The 20,186-nt window shown below is 31.2% G+C and overlaps 1 protein-coding gene and 1 long non-coding RNA gene across 2 annotated transcripts; one reads left to right on the top strand and one right to left on the bottom strand.

Annotated features, from left to right (window-relative positions):
• Positions 1–717: 717 nt before the first annotated feature.
• LOC136070405 (uncharacterized) lies at positions 718–1,550 on the bottom strand. Its single transcript, XR_010631647.1, has 2 exons — positions 1,491–1,550; positions 718–1,138 (listed from the first exon to the last, which is right to left on the bottom strand). It is a non-coding gene; the product is annotated as an uncharacterized LOC136070405 (long non-coding RNA).
• Positions 1,551–13,924: 12,374 nt separating this feature from the next.
• LOC112017425 (uncharacterized) lies at positions 13,925–18,886 on the top strand. The gene is made up of 4 exons (XM_024049875.2): positions 13,925–14,300; positions 15,987–16,083; positions 17,412–17,471; positions 18,420–18,886. Exons 1-4 carry the CDS (start codon positions 14,050–14,052, stop codon positions 18,498–18,500), a joined length of 489 nt encoding a protein of 162 aa, XP_023905643.1. The 5' UTR covers positions 13,925–14,049; the 3' UTR covers positions 18,501–18,886.
• Positions 18,887–20,186: the final 1,300 nt, after the last annotated feature.

Raw genomic sequence — 20,186 nt, 5'->3', positions numbered from 1 at the left:
AAAAAAAAAAAGGAAGAGCTTAGTGTTTTCAATCAAAACTATGTTTGATGGTGATCTTTCATAAAATAAAATTCGTTTTTTCCATTTTCATAGTTAAATTCTTAGAAAATTTCATTTTAAATACAAATTATCAAATTTTATACTAAAGTAAGTAAAAAATCTTTCAATTGAATTAATGAAAATTTCAAAAATATGAATGATCCAAAACTTGAAGGAATAAATTAGTCTCCAAACATATTTGAAACTATAAATAAATTAGTTTCCAAATATATATGAAACTATCTTGCTCTGATCTATTATGTGGCAACTAAAGACACATTTTATGTATAGTTTTAATGGTAAGATTTTTTTTTAATGAGTTAATGACTTGTTAATTGCCACATAACGGGTTAAAAAAGATAAATTCAAACATGTTTGATGCTAAATTTTATCAAATATTAAACAGATATAAGAGCCATGGTTTTAAAAACCGGTACGGTGAGAGAACCGGAAAAGTTGCTAATTACCGGTTTTATGGTCGGACCGAGGTCCGACCGATGGTCGAACCGGTGACGTCATAAATAATTTAATTATTATTTATTTAAATTATATAAATAATTAATAATTTTTTAATATACTAAAACTAACAAACCAATAGTAATAAATATGTTTCCTTTAAAAAAAAAATACAAGTATATAAGTATATAAATTATAACATTCTTTTTAAAGAATTTAACATAATAACAATACAAAACAATCATCCTTAATATAATAACATTACAAAACAATCATCCTTAACATAATAAACTTTCAAGTTTCAACAAAACCAAATAAATAAGTTCATTAGCCATTACATTTACATCCAAATGGCAAATAACAAATAAGTTCATTACATCCAAATAGCAAATAAGTTTTAAAGTTTCAAACAAACAACTACTAAGTTTTAAGACCCAAGCTTCATTTGTTATGAAGAAAATATCATCATGTAAACCAAATGCTCCACCACTAGCATCATTATCATCATCCTCATCCTCATCTTCTTCATCTTCAACATGAATAGGATGATTTTTATCTCTAAATCCGGGAGGAGCATCATCTTCATCATCAAATGATTCCAAATTGATGTCATCTTCATCCTCAATCACTTCATTGTCTATATCTATACAAATTCCAAAACCAAAGAACAATAAATGAAATAACAATTCTAAATGAAAGAACAATTCCAAATGAAATAACAATAAATGAAAGAACAATAAATGAAATAACAATTCCAAAACCATTTCACTCAACAATTTCAGACTGGCAGAAATAATTTTATCAACAAATAAATTCATCAACACAACATACACAGTCAATAGTATATTACTCATTTACTCTATAAACTATATTTCACAAATTTCACAAACAATAATGCTCTCTAAATCAAATCCACAACATACACAAAATCACAAATAAACTAAAATGCTATTGTAAACGAATAATTGAAGTTAAAGTTATCAGTTATCAGTTACCAAAAGAAGAACCTGAGATGAAGCCGAACATGAACTAAGAATTTGAGCTGAAGCCGAGAGAAATGAAAAAAAAAAAAAAACAAAAAAACAAAACAAAACAGAACCGAGAAAATGATCAAAATCAAAATCATAAAAAAGAAAAGAATACTAATTAGTAATTATTAATTTATTACCTGATGAAGCCGAGAGAAATGGAAAAAAAAAAAAAAAACCGAGAAAATGAAAAGAAAAAAAGAAAAGAAAAGAACATTACCTGATTAGCAGATAGCAGAGCTCCAAGGGCGAGGGCCGAAGGAAAAAAGAACAAAAAAAAAGACCCCCAACCGAGGTGCGTGGCTGCNTAAAACTAACAAACCAATAGTAATAAATATGTTTCCTTTAAAAAAAAAATACAAGTATATAAGTATATAAATTATAACATTCTTTTTAAAGAATTTAACATAATAACAATACAAAACAATCATCCTTAATATAATAACATTACAAAACAATCATCCTTAACATAATAAACTTTCAAGTTTCAACAAAACCAAATAAATAAGTTCATTAGCCATTACATTTACATCCAAATGGCAAATAACAAATAAGTTCATTACATCCAAATAGCAAATAAGTTTTAAAGTTTCAAACAAACAACTACTAAGTTTTAAGACCCAAGCTTCATTTGTTATGAAGCAAATATCATCATGTAAACCAAATGCTCCACCACTAGCATCATTATCATCATCCTCATCCTCATCTTCTTCATCTTCAACATGAATAGGATGATTTTTATCTCTAAATCCGGGAGGAGCATCATCTTCATCATCAAATGATTCCAAATTGATGTCATCTTCATCCTCAATCACTTCATTGTCTATATCTATACAAATTCCAAAACCAAAGAACAATAAATGAAATAACAATTCTAAATGAAAGAACAATTCCAAATGAAAGAACAATAAATGAAAGAACAATTCCAAAACCATTTCACTCAACAATTTCAGACTGGCAGAAATAATTTTTATAAAAAGATATAGTAAATTGTTAATAAAATTAATTTTTTTATCATTTTTTATAAAATATTTATAAACTAATGATTTTAGAATATTTATTAATTTTTCTCATTAAATAAATCATATAATTAAAAATATGTATAAAACTTGTTTGAACCACCATGTTTTATTTAAGACAGATTAGGATGAAAATTCTATCCAAAATTTGTATAGATTTAAAGAAAAATAGGTTGGGATGAATGTGTTATTTATTAAGTTCTCCCTTAAAAAATAAAAATAAAAATAAAGTTTAGAGACAAAACCTAATTTTACTCTCAACAAATGAGTTAAGTTGTGATGAGTACATAATTAGTTGAGTGTCAATGATGAAACCATACAAAAGCAATGTTATTTCTTATTTCTATTATAAATTGACAATTCAATGAAGAGTGAGAAATTGGGTGGTTTGTAGTCTCGTAAATGATTGAAAGTAATAAGTAAAAAATTAAATTATCAAAATTATAATTTAATGTGAAATAAATACATTCATTTGAATAATTAATGATAAATTATTCCAAAGCAAACAAATTATGGCTGTTTAGCTTGCCTGGGATGCAACACTTGCGGATACAATAAAGAGAGTAACTTTTAAGTTCATAACTTTTCAACAAATGCCAAGTAATATTTTTACAACAAATTATAAACAATATATTATTATTGGTTATAGTTTTTTTGAAGGCATTATTGGTTATAGTTTAAATCTATAACTAAAATTACTTTTTTATACATCAGTAACAACCAACTAACCTCATCACACGCATTTTGAGCATGCGATAAGGGTTTTTTTTTTTTTTTGGGTTTACATGTTTTACTCATGATAGTTTTATTTAATTTTTTATTTTAAGAAAAAGTTGTATTATTACTTGACTACTAATGTGAGAGATAAATGTGGAGATGGGACAAAAACAGTTTAGTGATAAAAAAAAATGGTACGTTTGTGGAAAAAAAAAAAACACAGTTTTTTTTTTTTAAATAATAAGTTGTATTAGTATTTGACAACTAAAATGAGAGAGAAATGTGGAGGTGGGAGAAATTTAAAAAAAAAAAATTAGCTAAAAATTAGGAGTTTTTAAATGACTAATTTTACATGTTTAACCCTATGATTTAACTCTTATTAACGGATGAATTTGATGGTGTTTTGGCATCTACACTGAGGATTCTGATGATGCCAAAATCGTCAGTTGGGTCATTCATCCAATCCAGAGCTCTTGATAATCTTGTAGGACCTGCGAGATAAAGAGAGTTCATCGAAAAGACCACTGAGTTGTGCCCAGTGGGGGAGCCTTCGATGCTTAAGTTAGTATCGACCCATATCTTTCGTATATAAATGGTGTTTTGTAATAGTTTCTGACTTACCTCCACAAGTGAGACAGACTATCCCTTTTATAGGTGATTTGAATAGCTGTTGTATATAATTGGAGGTAATTATTACCCATGTGTAACAGTCATCGTATTGATGGACGTTTAAGACCGATGAGTAACGGCCACCATTAATGTGTTGAATGTGCTTGAATGGTTACATCTTTTGGTCTACTAATGATGCAAGGTTGTCCATATTAATGGATGACCTTAGTAATTTTTAGGACTCATCAGTTGCCCCCCCATTCCCAAGTCTAATTTTGCTTTATGCTGATCAGGCTTAGGGAATGTTCTTGACTTGTTTAGATTCAGGCTTCTTTATCTTCAACTACTTTCTTCTTTAGGAACGGTAGTATTATTGTGAAGACTTCTTAGTATCTACCTTTTGAAGGTCTTTTTGGACGTTCGAGGGATCATAGCTTGGTCTTGAAAGTGAGCAAATTTCTTTGGATGGTCATTTTTTATCACTGCTGAAGAACAAGCTAATTTCTTTGGACGACCATTTTTTATCACTGCTGAAGTGTAAGGTGATTTCTTTGGACGACCATTTTTGATCACTTCGATGCTTCTTCTTTTATTCATTTTCTGGTTGTCACGTTTGATATTCTTGATTTGCATGTGACTTGCGTTTGTGTGAGAATCCTTGTTTGCTTACACTCGTCTATGGGTATTTAGTCACTTAGCCACTTTTGGGTGACTTACATCTAGTTATAAAGTTTCGTCATTTAGGCTTCATCAGTGATTTACATCCGTCTTGGCGAAATTTTATCACTTAGCCATTTTTTGAGCGACTTACATCCAGTTACGGAGATTCGTTAGTGATTTACAACCGTCTTGGCAGAATCTTATCACTTGACCATTTTTTTGGTGACTTACATCCATTTAAGGAATCTTGTCACTTAGGCTTCGTCAGTGATTTACATCCGTCTTGGTGGAATCTTATCACTTAGCCATTTTTTGGTGACTTACATCCATTTAAGGAATCTTGTCACTTAGGCTTCGTCAGTGATTTACATCCGTTTTGGCGGAATCTTATCACTTAGCCATTTTTTTGGTGACTTACATCCATTTAAGGAATCTTGTCACTTAAGCTTCATCAGTGATTTACATCCGTCTTGGCGGAATCTTATCACTTAGCTATTTTTTTGGTGGCTTACATCCATTTAAGGAATCTTGTCACTTGTTGCTGGAAAGATTCCTTGACGCTATGTCATTTTGGACCTTCTTGAAGCCATGTTGATATCTGCATTAAGTAGCACATGCATTTGCCAAGACTTGGTTAAACAAGAATTTTAGAACAATTCATAATAAGCTACCAATAGCCGAGGTTGACCTTTTTCTTATTTTCTTGTAATTCAAGAGTTTTACCTCTTTTGTGATCTGTCTGGTAATGCATACATTTTTGCATGAAACCTTACTAGGTGTAGATTTTTATAGACGAATATAAAAGAGACAGATAAATGTGTTACTTTAAATGACGATATTATTTTGTCACATACCTCGATCTTTTTATTACTGGGATCTTCTTGACAAGCTCTTCTCTTTTTAAGATGATAAGCTCTTCTCTTTTCAAGGTTCTTTGAGCTCAACATGATACTTCATGTCTAAGGCCTAGATTTCTTTTGCTTCAGCTTTTTTGAATGTGTATAAATTGGGCCACGTTGTTGCCCTCGTTCAAATATGAAAAGGGCAATTCTCGTTTGTTGACGACTATAGGAGTGGTCTATCATGATTGGAACTTTTTTTTTTTTTTTTTTTTGGGCGTGTTTTGACGACTATGGTCATTGCTGTTTGTAACAGCAATTTCCTCTTCCTTCTTCTTTAATTGTATGCTTAAGTCACTTCACTAATGCTAACTGCATTTTGTTAGGAATGACAATGTACAAATATGCAATTGCTTGCTATACAATTATAGATGTCAGTTGACGAAGTGCATTCCATATGAATCTATGATATAAAAGTTGAAGCTATTTAACATATGCTTGTTTTAAACTGAGCTTTGATAGGTGCTTGCACCGTATATAATTTTTAAAGCAATTTAAAAAGATTTAGGTGAGTTGACGGAGACAGCAGGAATTTATTTAGACTTAAACTCATGACCATATTGTGAACATGATCATCTAACATTTTAAGTTTAGGAGACTTAATAGAATTTCTCCGATTCATGATGATGAAACATGTGCTACTAATAATATAGTCATATTGATTGAGATAATTGTAACAATTTTATAGCAATATTTTCAATATGTTCTACATATACATTTGTAATAATCATGCAAGCTAGATATTTATTTAGTTTCAATAAAATGATCTCATGGATAAAAAAGAAAGAAAGAAATAATTTACCTCAATAGAAGACCTTAAATCTCAATACTATTTTGTACATACCTCGATCTTTTCATTGTTGTAGTCTTCTTGACGAACTCTTCGTCATTGAACTCTTATTTATAGAGCTCTTCTTTGTCGGATTTATACAACCCATAATTTACAGGAGTTAAAGTTGGCATTTGTGGTGTAGATAAAATTTTCACAACTTTTAGCTATATCTCTATTTTCTTTTTAAGGGTTTCTCTTCGTCAAATTATGACATCCCCATAGAAAATTTGGAACATCTGTTTTTTGCATATCTGAAGCTAGTAATCTAGCAAACCTCTTATAGGTTTACATATTATACAAAATTTTGGGTGAATTGATATAGCTTACGTCTAAACAATATCATTTCATGTAAGAGTATAGAAACTTAGTGAGAATTAAAGTCACTCTTAATGCCATGCAATTGAATAAAATTGTTTTATTTTATGTATGAAACACATGCTCTATAGGCAATTCAGCCATTTCCACTTTTTTCTTGGTTTTGGCAATAGTAGAATAATAAAAGAAATGAATGGACTTAAGATCATTTGATCGGCCAGAGATCAAAAGTATAAAATAGGTCACACTAGCTAGAGCAAATATTACTAGTCAAGCCTTTTAACTTTAGCAAGAAATTATCTAGCCTTTTGTGTCAATTGTGCATGTTTGTACTAATCTTGTAATTTAGCAATTTGCCTTTCCAACAATCGTATTCATAACTATTACCCTATTCTCGTGCAACTAAATAACACTTCGCAAAGTATTTAAACTTTTTAAAGAGTGTTGGAATTCGATGTGTTTAATAACATTTGCCATTATGATAAACAATCATCATATTTATCATAGTAAACAGTTGTGATATTATTTTAAATTTATAGCTAGGTTTTTATTTGGCAATAATGATATTTGTCATTATGCCTAAAACTGGACTTCAAACGTTGTTGCAAATACTTAGAGAGCTAAAAGGAAAAGAAAATTGTAAATCTAACCTTAAGGCCCAAAAACTAGGCACCATTGTTGCTATATTTTGTTCCAACTATTTGAAGATGTAGATATATCCAAAGGGTTTGCCCCCATTCAAACATGAAAGGTACATTCGCTGTTGGATGATGACCAACAGAAGGGCCTATCATGGTTTGTACCTGTATTTTTCTTCCTTTGGACTTAATCTTAGTCCCAAAGGGAAATCTTCATAAAATTTCATGTCTAATGTATTAGAACAAAACTTAGAAACTTATAGACCAATGCCTATGAATATGTATGGATAGAGATGAGGTAATATGTTCATGATAGAAAATTATAGAGTGATCCCAAAAAGACACTACTATTCTTTAAAATAAATGAATAGAATGAAGAGATAATTAACTGGATAAATTATTCCATAGTGCAAGGTGATAGCAATTCAATTTTGGGGGAATAAATATGGAAAATACCATCATTTTAGGTATGATATTTTCAAGATATGAAATTCCATAATCAATTATATTGGCACCTCGAGCCAAGGTGGCTACTAGTGAATGACATATAGGCCATTTATGAGAAACTTGTGTCTCATTTTACCTTCGTCGATTTTATACTTACAAGGATGGCAACCTTATGAAATGATAAGAGAAGGTCGTGGTATGGCTGCATATAATTCATGAAAGGAAATCATTGGAAACAAATAAGGGAATAAATTCTTGTATATATTCCACCCCATATGACACACACATGCACATCAGTTGCCAAGTCCATTTTGTAGCGATATAGTAGCGATATAGTAGAAATAGCCTATCATCTCATTTGCTTTCTTTTTATGAAAAATGTTTCCTTCATTGGTTGACTATGCAATCTATCAACAAATGTTTAACCACGTAGCATACGGTTGTCTAACTCTTGGCCCTTAACATAGAAATTATTTAAACGATAGCAACTGTGGTTGGGCAATAATAAGTGTCGCATAACTGACCCGTAAATATGGCGCTAAAAGGAGGGTGAGATATATGATATCTTTCCCCATAGTGTGGTTTGAAATAATTTTAGATTTTGCTCTATATATGTATATATTTTTTTAATCAGAATTTGCTCTATTCTAAGCAAGTAATGCTATAATATAAATGAACCTCTACGACATTCTCAACAGTTGTGCCTACGCCATGACCTTTTTTTGCCGGATGATTTTTCTTATGTCGAGCCTTTTGTTGATCCATTTTGTCAAACTTTACTAGGCTCATTTTGCTCCAAAAAATACTAACAAATTAATAATCTCGATTGTTCTCAAATGATGAGCTTAATATAGAGTACATGTCATTCCATTTAATAGAATCACGTGGAAATAATTTGATACTATTTAGTATTTAGAGACAGTAAGCTCTGCTTGTATATCATATATGTGAGTAAGTACTTACTCTAGTGATGTCACTAGTGCGAGCATAAAATAAAAACATTGTACCTATATAGCTGCTTTTATTGAATCATATATGTGGATTGTGACACCGTGAGAGTCCCACATTTTTCCCTTTGAATTCTTGAAGGCGTGATTAGGTATAGATGGAACCATTTAAATTCTCCATTCTCAACACCAAAGCAACATATATTTATACATGGAAAAGTTTGAATAGTAAATTTTATTCGTTCTATTGTGGAACATTTTAAGATTCAAAATTTCATAATATTTTGAAAATGATTTATGCTTAACTACTGCGGTAATTTTGTAAGGACTAAATTTTATAATTCTCTGGCTCTTTCAACCTCAGTCCCACCTTGCATTCACTTTGAAAATTATTATGGGTGCAAGGCCGAATATGCCATTCATACATTTTATTCCTAAAGGTTTCTTTTAAATCTTTTCAGAATTGTTCCTTGAAAAACATAGTTTCATTAACCAACTGACGGACTAATAACTCATGCATAACTGACTGTAGAGCATTCTAACCATGTTATGCATTTTCTACTATACTTTCGCCACCAATAAATACACATAAATTTGGGGGATGGCCTTATGTTGTGGCTTTATTACCCGTGAATATCAACCAAGATATTATCAGGGTACCATTTATTTTTCTTCATATTCCTCAATTTCAATACCCCCCTATTTGAGAAAATTTAAAATGAAAAACATGCCACATAAAATTCTCAAATATTTAAAGGCACATGAACTCTTCTCAATATAAGGTTCTTCAATATAGAAACACCATAGTTGGTGGGGTTCATAAAAATTCATGAGATTTAAAATTTTCACATAAACACTTTTTTTTTATATATAAATTTTAAAAGTACAATAGTGTTTATAAATAATCACTAAGGAGTACAAAGAAAAGACTGTTTTTAGAGAAATGACTTAACCCACTTTTTTTTATTTTTTTTATTTTTTATTTTTATGGGAATGACTTAAGTCATTCATTCTTTAATAATGCTGAGCATATCATATATATTTTTATATATAGGTGTTAGATGGAGCCTTATCATTAAAAATTCACATTTCAATTATCACCGGACCATCTAGCATATGGTGTAGAGTAAAAATAATGTTTACATGCAATTAAAGAATTTATTATGGCATTCAACACTAATTACTCTAGCATATACACATTCAAAAATGTTTAACAAATAAAGGCTCAATGAACACGTTGCAATCAATTTAAAAAGCGAAACGGTTTATGCCACAAATGAAAATTAAATTAATTTCAAAATTTCCCATTTGAGTGACCATTGACCATTTAATCAATTAAAATATTATAATTAAATAAAGAGTCTAATTTACTCTTGAACTTTATGTCCAACATAAACTCTTTAAGCAACATCTTATATAAGATAGCAATATAGCATGGCATATATCATTCATGCAACCTTTTTGACTAACGATAGATCATCCATACGGCTTTATAACAACCCAAAAAATTCGTTATGATACATACAAATATGTATCAAAAGAAATTATATGTCATGCATAAAATTCTGACATATGACCTAAATTATATTATTATTATTATATATATATACACATATTTAGGCCATAGCAAAAGGTCTAGGTGTTTGTTTATTAAATTTTATTCATATATGGTATTAATATATCGAATAAAATAAGAGATACTTTACCGCAAACTCATAATTTCTTGCCTCTTTGATTGCCTTTCATTTGAGGGTTTGTTGAGATTTTCACCATCGAACTCGAAGTCTACAAAATTGAATCTCCACGAAACTCATGAGGTACTCTAGATTGAACCGAGTGAACCCTTTGTTACAGGAAGAGCTAGATGACTAATCACTTCCCCACAGACGGCGCCAAACTGATGATGCCAAAATCGTCAGTTGGGTCATTCATCCAATCTAGAGCTCTTGACAATCTTGTAGGACCTGCAAGATAAAGAGAGTTCATCGAAAAGACCACTGAGTTGTGCCCAGTGGGGGAGCCTTCGATGCTTAAGTTAGTATCGACCCATATCTTTCGTATATAAATGGTGTTTTGTAATAGTTTCTGACTTACCTCCACAAGTGAGACAGACTATCCCTTTTATAGGTGATTTGAATAGCTGTTGTATATAATTGGAGGTGATTATTACCCATGTGTAACAGTCATCGTATTGATGGACGTTTAAGACCGATGAGTAATGGCCACCATTAATGTGTTGAATGTGCTTGAATGGTTACATCTTTTGGTCTACTAATGATGCAAGGTTGTCCATATTAATAGATGACCTTAGTAATTTTTAGACTCATCAGATTCCAAAAAGGGAAAACCCTTTAAATAGTAGTATAGATATGAATAACAACATATCACTTAAAATTTGTTGTGAAATATTGTAAACATAGTATTTATATGATTTTTCACCTTCTTTGATAAGACTGGCCTTTTTTTTTTTTTTTTTTTTTTTTTTATTTATAGTAATTCTATGATTACACGTTTACATTCATTACCACATCATTTTTCACAACTATTCTATATAACACATACTATGAAAGGCTACCGGTCACTTTTATATAAATTATTTACTTTTTCTCCACCGTTCATAATAACTATTCTATATGGCACAAACTATAACAGGCTATCAGACACTTTCAAATAATCCATCACATTTTTTTTTATCCACCACTTGTAGTTTGATATCTATACTATTATTCAAGAGCCTTCTCTTTTTTAGGTTCTTTATTTTCATGGTTCAAAAATGCCCCTATATAATAACTTCCCACTCCCTTTTTTTTTTTTTTTTTGGCTAAATAACTTCCCACTCCAACCAATTACAAAAATTCAGATTTGCTAACATTACTCTTAATTCCAATCAAAACACGGTTACTCCCTTCTCTTTGTTTTGTTTTGTTTTTTTTTTTTTGGTCCCCCACCTTCAAAAAAAAAAAAAATACAAATAATGTTATTTTATAGTTTAAAAAAAAAAAATTAGACCACGTTAAGTTAGTTTTTAAAATTAAAAACCCTTCATCCTTCTCACATCATCCCTTGTAGTTTTTATTTTTTATTCTTTCCTTAAAAAAAAAAGGTTAGAAAGTTTGTCCCCACTTTGTCAGGTTGATTAAAAAATAAATTCTAATTTGGAGCTTTTTTTTTTTTTTTTTGACAAAACATCCGGTGCAGTTACAGTTTACAACAAAAATAAAAAACTAACTCCTTCTAGTTCCCTCTCTTCCCTTCCCACTAATCTACTTATTAATTTTCCTCTATCATCACATGTCTTACCACTCTTATTTAAAATTTAAAGTTAAACACAATGGCCAAAATGATCATATACCACTGTTTGGAAAATAGGTATAAATCTATCACTGTTTGCGAAATATTTAGTAATCTGCCACTTTTTTGAAACTCAAGTTTGTGAAACTTGAGATTAATAAACTTGAGTACTTTGAAAAAATAGCCTTCAAATTACCATGCTATTTTTTATGGAACTCGAGTTACATAAAAAATTTTCAAAAATTCTTTATGGAACTCGAGTACCATGAAAAACTCAAGTTCCTAATTAGTGGTAGATCCCTACATATTGTAGAAACGGTGGTAGATTACAAATTTTTTTTCAAAAATAATGGTATTTGACCATTTTGACCTAACTACAACTACTCAAAGATAACTTCCACAAATTGAAGACTTGTCCCATTAAAAAGTCACCAGCCGCACACATTCATCTATTTCTCTCTCTCTCTCTCTCTCTCTCTCTCTCTCTTGTTTTTTATTTTTATTTTTATGGGCATCTATTTCTCTCTCTAGGAGGAACGACCTATTGGTTCTAATTGATGCTTGAGTCCATTGCATTGGGTGGTGTTGGTCACATTTTAGGTGAAGTGCGAGAATAATTTTCATTTTATGTCATTTTTTTGAATTAACTTGTGTGAAATTAATTTTGTACCAACTGTGGGTTAGTTTTATCTTTCCATAATTCGATTTTAAATCTTTTATCTTATGTAAATTGTTTTTTTGTTTGTTTTTATTTTTCCATCAGCAACTGAGATTACCATTAGTGACCCATTGTTTGATGTATTTGCAGGTTGACCAAGTGGATTAAGTGTCTGTCTGGAAATAGCTTATTTAGCTGAAATTGAAAATTTTTTACTGAAAGTACTGTAAATAAAGCAAAAAGATAGCTAAAATAATATAGTGAGACTCATAAATAATACCAAAAATGTACAGTAAGACCTATGAATAATAGAAAACAAAATTTGAATAATAAAAAAAAAACTAACTTTTTAAGTAATGCCAAACGCAGGCTAAGAAAAGTAATTTTGGTTGTGCTCCAATGGATTATCAATGACACGTCATCCTTCTTCCTCGATGGGTTGATGTTGTTAATATATGTGTAGTATTGTTGAAAACATTAATTGCAAGGCTTTCACATTGTAAAATCATTAATTCTCCAACGAGTAAAATCATACTTACGTGTATGACATACATACATTTGAAGGTAGTACTCAAATTTAAAATTTACGAGTCATTGGTTTCTCAAAAAAAAAAAAAAAAATTACGAGTTATTGAATAAATCTCTCATTTTCTATAATTATGAACCTCTAAAAAAAAATAGAAGAACTTTTAAACACGTGCGTTATTGAATAAATCTTTCATTTGTTATAACTTATAAGGGTTATGCTAACGAGAATCTTTAAGATATTGGTTAACAATTTAGTTTAAGAAAATTTGTATGAGAAGAAAAAAAAATTAATGTTTTAACAGTTATTTTTTTCATTTTCCACAAAAGTGATGTCAAAACTTTTCTAAAATAAATTGTTAATCAATACTCTAAAGGCACTTATTAGCATTTTCTAACTTTATAATTATGAACCTTTAGAAAAATAAAAGAGTTTATAAACACATGCATGAGCATGTTCTTAGAGGCTAATGGCATAAAATGTGTGGTCTCAAATTTCTTTTTATTTTGATATTGATTTTACCCTCATATTAGAAAGGCACATATGATTAAAGGGCTATTTGATAATATACTTTGAATAACAAATTTTAATATTTAAATAATATTACGCATATTTTTATATATATATTTTTTCACTTACACATAATTTCAAAAAATATAAATAACATTCTTATATTAACATTGCCGAACGGATTCTAATTTGCAGATCATATCAGTCGTCTATATCCATGTAAAAAAAAAAAAAAAAAAAAGGGATAAAGATTAATCAATACCGTCCGTTCAAAATCACCAAATAGTAGTAGTAGTACATAAATTTGGAGCGGGAAAATGAAAATAAATACTCACACAGCGTCTAACTGTCACGCACACACTCACTGAAGCAGAGTGCGCGTTGTATACAAGTTTTTAGAGAGAGAGAGAGAGAGATAGAGAGTCTGAGAAAGAGAGAAAGCAAAAAGCTTTTCTTCAATGGCGCCCAGGAAACGACGCGTTGTTGAGGAAGAAGAGAAAGAGAAATCGAAGCCTGAGTTGGCAACGCGGGTGACTCGGAGCGCGACTCGGAGGGATGCCAGTACTAATTCAGATAACTCGGTGGCTGAGTTGCAGAAGACCAAGTTACCGAAGGCGAAGAAGCCCAAGAAGGCTGAGAAGGACGTAGAGCTGAAGGTGGTGGAGGAAGAAGTCGAGGAAGGGACGAAAACCATTGTGATTGAGCACTGGTGAGTTTTTCTTTAGGTTTTCTGGTTTTTTTTTTGGGTACTTTGTCTCTGTTTGGTTGCAGAGAAAAGTGAAACAGAAAATTAGTGTCTTGATATGGTTTTCTTGCTGTTTTCGTTTGAAAGGTTAGGTTTTTAGTGCTTGGCTTATTATGTCTAATGTTTCTTGTTTGGTTGCCGAGAAAAGTGCAAGAAGAAAATTAGTCTCTTGCTGTGGTTTAGTTGCTGTTTTCGTTTGAAAGGTTAGGTTTTTAGTGCTTTGCTTATTATATCTAATGTTTCTTGTTTGGTTTCAGAGAAGGTGAAAGAAAATTAGTCTTGTTTGTATTATGGTTTTGTTGTTCTTTTGGTTTGGAATAGAAGGTACATCAAGTGCTTGCTTATACCTTACCTTATATTTGTTGTTTGGTTACCAAGAAAGTGATAAAAATTTAGTCGTTTATTATTTGTTGTTTGGTTTTTTAGTTTGGAAAAGAAGCCTTATTTATTGTTTGGTTGCGTTGAAAATGGAGGAAATCAAAGCAAACTGAAATTTTGAGGCGCTCTCTCTACAAAAAGAAGAGAAATTTAATAAGATTTGAGGTGTTTTGAATTTTGGTTTTTTGTTCACGTGAGCAAAACTTTTGTATAAGCTGGGTTAGATATTGTTTTCCTTTTCTTGTTATTAGTAAGTTGATTAGGGTTTTCTATTATAATATGCTTGGTTCTTGGGTTCTAGGTTAATTTGGGTTTACATGATGAAAGATTAGAGACAATATATTATGGAGATTTACAGGTTGTGAAGATTCATTATTGGTAGCAGAGGAAAACACAACATTGATAAAATTCCTTTTTCTGAAAATGGGTGGGTAGCATATTGAGTTTTGAAAGGTACACTGCCTGTCACTTTTATTTTTTGATAAGTAGTACTCTGCCTGTCACTTCCCCAAGACCCACACAGTTTGCTGCTTGAAGACTGTTAATTTAGTAGTTGGCTGGTTGTTCTTTTGGTTTTCTGTGGTTTTGTTCATTTCATAAGATTTTGTTATCTTTTGATTAGCATACAGACACACAAACATTTATGGTAAATCTGTCAGTTTGTTTGCTACAGAATTGGTAGAAAGGTAGCGAAAATGATGTTAAGTGTTGAATTACTGTCATGGGGATCCAAAATAAGAAAGAGTAGATCAACTCAAGTTTGACTTGTTGTATGCATATAGGTTTTGAATGGTTCCCCTGTTTTTCAATTTGGTGTTTGGTGTGACTCTCAGGGGACTGGATATTAAGAAAGTTGATGATTGAGTCTGACTACTTAGGGTGTGACATTTTTTAGTCAAATTTTGCTATATTTATTTGCTGGAAGAAAGTAATTAATGGATTCAGTTCATATTTGGATAGCATGTATAAAATTAGGAAATACAATATTGCCTTTTTTCGGCTTTGTAGAATATCTTCAATGAATCTGTTCTCATTAGCAGCTTTTAGCATACATGGGAGATATTATGTTTGGGATTGTCCCCTTCTTTTGCCATTGTCAGTTGAAGTCTTGTTATATGCAATATATTCATTTTCTTTGATGCTTATGGGGAATATTTCCTCAGATGTTGTTCCTTGATGTCTTTTGTCCCTGACAACAGCCTGTATTTTTTAGGAGAAATAAGCTTCCCATATTATGGTGTTCTTTTTAATTTATTTGTTGCTTTACTCTAGCAAGCAATGCAATTCATTCAAGACAAGGGCTATTCAGGTGAAAGAAGGTTTGGAGGAAGGTGTTACTGGTATCACAGTGCTGGTCAATCCTGATAAGGTATGCTTGGTGAATGTTATTAACTTTGTTGATGATTTCAGTAGTTGCATTGAACTCGACATCTCTTAACAGCAAAGCCACTAGATAACATGAGATTGACTAGTACAAATGTGATAATTATGAAAAATAGTTTCTTTGTCTTCCATTCTCCTGTCAGAAAAAAATGAGTATTGGTTCAAACTTTTTTTTTTTTTGAGAATACTAAGTATTTTTAACACACACACGGGGGAGGGGAGAAGGTTTTTTTGAGAATACTAAGTATTGGTTCAAACTATGAGAGCACCTTTGCAAAGCCATTGCACAAGTTATCCATACTGATGTTGATCTGGTGGATTCAATTTATGGTTTATTTGATGCAGGGGAAAAAGTGTCAAAAACTGTTTTAAGCAATGAATCTATTATAACGCTTTTAACCCATGCAAAATAGATGTAGAAAACTAATCATAACAACAATAATAAATACGCCATCTGCAATTCTCAAGGATATTCTATTCATAAAATGCCTTTTCTTGAATATGCGTGGGTAACTAACAAACATTTAGGATTGAATTTTATCATAAAATTTCTTCTTTAATAACATGCTAGTTATGGCATACCTTAATGGCATTGGAGTATAAATTATTAGACAAGTTTATTGTTCTGTGCTGCTTAAGCTGAAATCTTGTTCTTTTGAATGAAAAAGCAAAATTTTATTTTGTTTATCATCAATATTCTATTTTGATGTTTGAATTATTCTACCTTTTGTTGCTCATACCTTCCTTACCAATGAATTTAGTTTTTCAAATCTGTTTCTTGAAATATCCAAAATTGTTTAGTAAAGTGTGATGTTATATTACAACTTCTTAATTTTCATTTAAAGGTTTATTTATTTGATGTGATTCACTGAAACCTATTAAGTCGTGTAGCAGGAGGGTTCATTACTTCAGCGTATAGGTTGATTCTTCATCTTTCTAAAAATTTTATTTTTTATTTTTTAAATTTTCATTTATTTGCTCCATTTTTATACTTTGTTGTATTATGCTGCAATTAAGTTTTGAAATTTTTATTGATATTTCATTTTTATTTTTGATTGTAATAATGGAACAGGAAATTTTTTGATGATGTACGAGTAAGTGAATTATGTAGTGAAGTATGAGTATACTCTTTGGTCAGATTGACTTTTCCCTAATCAGATGTCTTAAAAATACACTCCACTTAAATGCAATAGAAACAAAAGGGTCATCTTGTACGTCAAAAGTGTCCCTTTTGACTTACTTTTTAAAGGTTAATTGCCATTTCATTATAGGCTTAGTGATTTGGTACATTTTTATTTTTCCTCTTTTCAACAGCCAAGAAGGGGGTGCTTTGAAATACGAGAAAAAGGCGGCAAGACGTTCATCAGTCTTCTGGTAAACAATACAAATTTATTTGTGTTTTTTTCTTTTCCATTGTGTTGACCTTTAGATTTGTCAAATCTGGTTTTCCCCAGTATGTTGTTCTTATGATGGCTGTTGATGTAAAAAACTTGAATTTTCTGCCCCTTGGAAATTGAATGGGTTTTTTGTAGTCTACATACCTTCGATTGCGATAATGAATTACAGTTCTGTTGTTGAAAAGGCTGCTAGGGATTGTTCTCATGAGAATATTAGGTGATCATGAGTATAGGGATTAGCTTCACCGTGTTTTGTCTTTGATGGCATGTGGAGGTACTGGCAATATAAATGGAATTCTGATTATGAAGTTTTATATACTTTTTCTGAAATGAGTCCGTGTCATGATGAAGATTAGTTTTCAAGAATCTATGGGTGTACATGGTGTCATGTTGTTTAAAATGTGTTATTGATAAATTTTAAATGATGTGGCACCATATATACCCTCAGATCCTTGGAAACTAAATCTTGACCTTGAAATGGTGAGGATCCTGATTTGAAATATGGAGTTATTGGCAAAATAAATGGCAGTCTGGTTATCACAAAACATTCAGATGAAGTATTTGAAAACTAATTGCAATTGGTGTTAGATTTTAGATGTTTTTTTTTTCTTGATGACATGAAACACCAAGGCAGGCCCCATTGGACCCAACCCTAGGGACTAAACCACGGATTACACAACCTCTCCTACCAGAATCAATCTCTTTTCACAAAGATTACTTGATAATGATAATAAAGTTGTTTGGCTATGACAAATTTTGTGGCCTGATCATTCTTTTACCAGAGGCAGGTGCAGGTCTATTTAGCAGTTAACTTAATTCCAACATCTATCAAATTTTTTAGTGAACTTAAGGGGAAAAGCGTTGTGGAAAACCTTTGGCCATTCTCTCAGTTGCCAGTTACTTTTTTCTTTTTGGGTTATTGCAGGATATGAAGAGACCATTTACACCAATGAAGAATCTGGACATGGGTGAAGTTATCTCTGGCATTATTGACAAGATCAAATGAAGACCAACTGCTTGCAAGTGGATTTTGGATATACCGTGAAAGTCATTTTGTTGTAGTGCATGAAGTTGGCCTTGCTAACTTTCTTTCATGGTAGAAACTTCTAATGTCTGGATATTCTGCTCTGGTATCTGTTGCTTTTGAATTGTCAGTACTAATACTGTTTAAGATTGGGTACTTGACATTGAACAGTCATTCTAGATATTGTTGATAGGACGAGTTGATGAATACAGATGCATTTAGGTTACTGTTGTAGCAGCCTTTTCCCCGTGCTTAAAGAGGCAAGGTTGCATTGTTAGTTTTTAAAAAAAAAAAAATTGAAATCTTCCATAACTTTTGTGTATTCTCTCCTGATTGTTCTGATAGTCATTGTCTACAATTTTGTTCTATGGATGATTTTTTTCTTGCTGCTTTGTCTTTCAGTTGTGTACACTCCCTCTCACTCAAATAAAGATGATATGGCAGGCAACAATGAATAATCACATAATTTTGATTCGGTTAAATTGTATGTTTGTTACTCAACCTTTGATATGTTTTTTTTAAATAATTTCTAATTAAAATGAATCCGTCTCTGATTGATAGGTGTTACCATGAAATGATTTTGCCCTAGGAAGGGTGGCTTAGCGGTAAGGATCCCGCGCGCATGCATAATGATCCCTCATTCGAACCTTGGTGAATATTGGGGATGGGAGGTGAGAGCATTCATGTGTTGCGCTTTACTCCTAGCTCTTTTGTTGGCTCTTTTGGGATGTTAGGGTGAGGTCTGTGGCACTCAGTCACAGTAGTTATGGCTAGGGGTGGCAAATGGGCAGTTGAGTCATAAATGAGTTGGGTGTGTAATTACTCATTTATCTATTTATGACCCGTTTATATATAAATAAATTATATGTTACTAACTTAATTTATTTAATTAGTAACTTATTTATTTAACCCAATGGGCGGAAGAAAAATTACGAGAGAGAGAGAGAGATATGAGTTGGCCGAGATCGAGTTAGAAGAGAGATTGAGTTGGAGAGACCGACTTAAGAGAGAGAGAGAGCTCTGTGTTGTGTCAAAAATTAATGGTTCGCTGTTGTTGAAGAAAGGTTGTATAGTACAACACAAAAAGGACACGAAGAGACAGAGTGATAGAGAGAAGATCCTAATCATTGGATTAGATCCCAATCTTTGATACTGAACACCAACTATCTGATTTAGGCTGTGTTTGTTTCACATAAAACGTTTTCTGGAAAATACATATTTTTCGGAAATGCTATTTTCCAGAAAAGGAAAATGTATTTAGGGCGTTTGGTTGTTTCGGAATTCGTTTTATGGAAAATCAATTCTGGTGTTTGGTTCGTTCAAACATTTTACGAAAAATGTTTTTTGTTTTACGGAAAATCAATTCTCATGTTTGGTCAGGTAAACATTTTACGAAAAATGAAATTCATTTTTTCCGGAAAATCAATTTCCATGTTTGGTTTGTGAATTATTTTACGGAAAATATGAAATGCCTTACAAATTTCTACTCCTGTAGTATCTAGACAAACCTGTAACAATACAAAACTAATCATCCACTTCAACATACACTTGCATTGTGTATACATATCTGTAACAGTACAAAAATAATCATCCACTTCAACATAAAAAATAATCATTTAAATATACCGATAATATTAATATAAAAATAGCCACATTCATCGTTCACCA

This window comes from Quercus suber, unplaced genomic scaffold (genome assembly GCF_002906115.3).
Source record: "Quercus suber isolate HL8 unplaced genomic scaffold, Cork oak 2.0 scaffold_232, whole genome shotgun sequence".
Lineage (NCBI taxonomy): Eukaryota > Viridiplantae > Streptophyta > Magnoliopsida > Fagales > Fagaceae > Quercus > Quercus suber.
The sequence above is the reverse complement of the archived record's forward strand: the minus strand, read 5'-3'. Positions and strand labels throughout refer to the sequence as shown.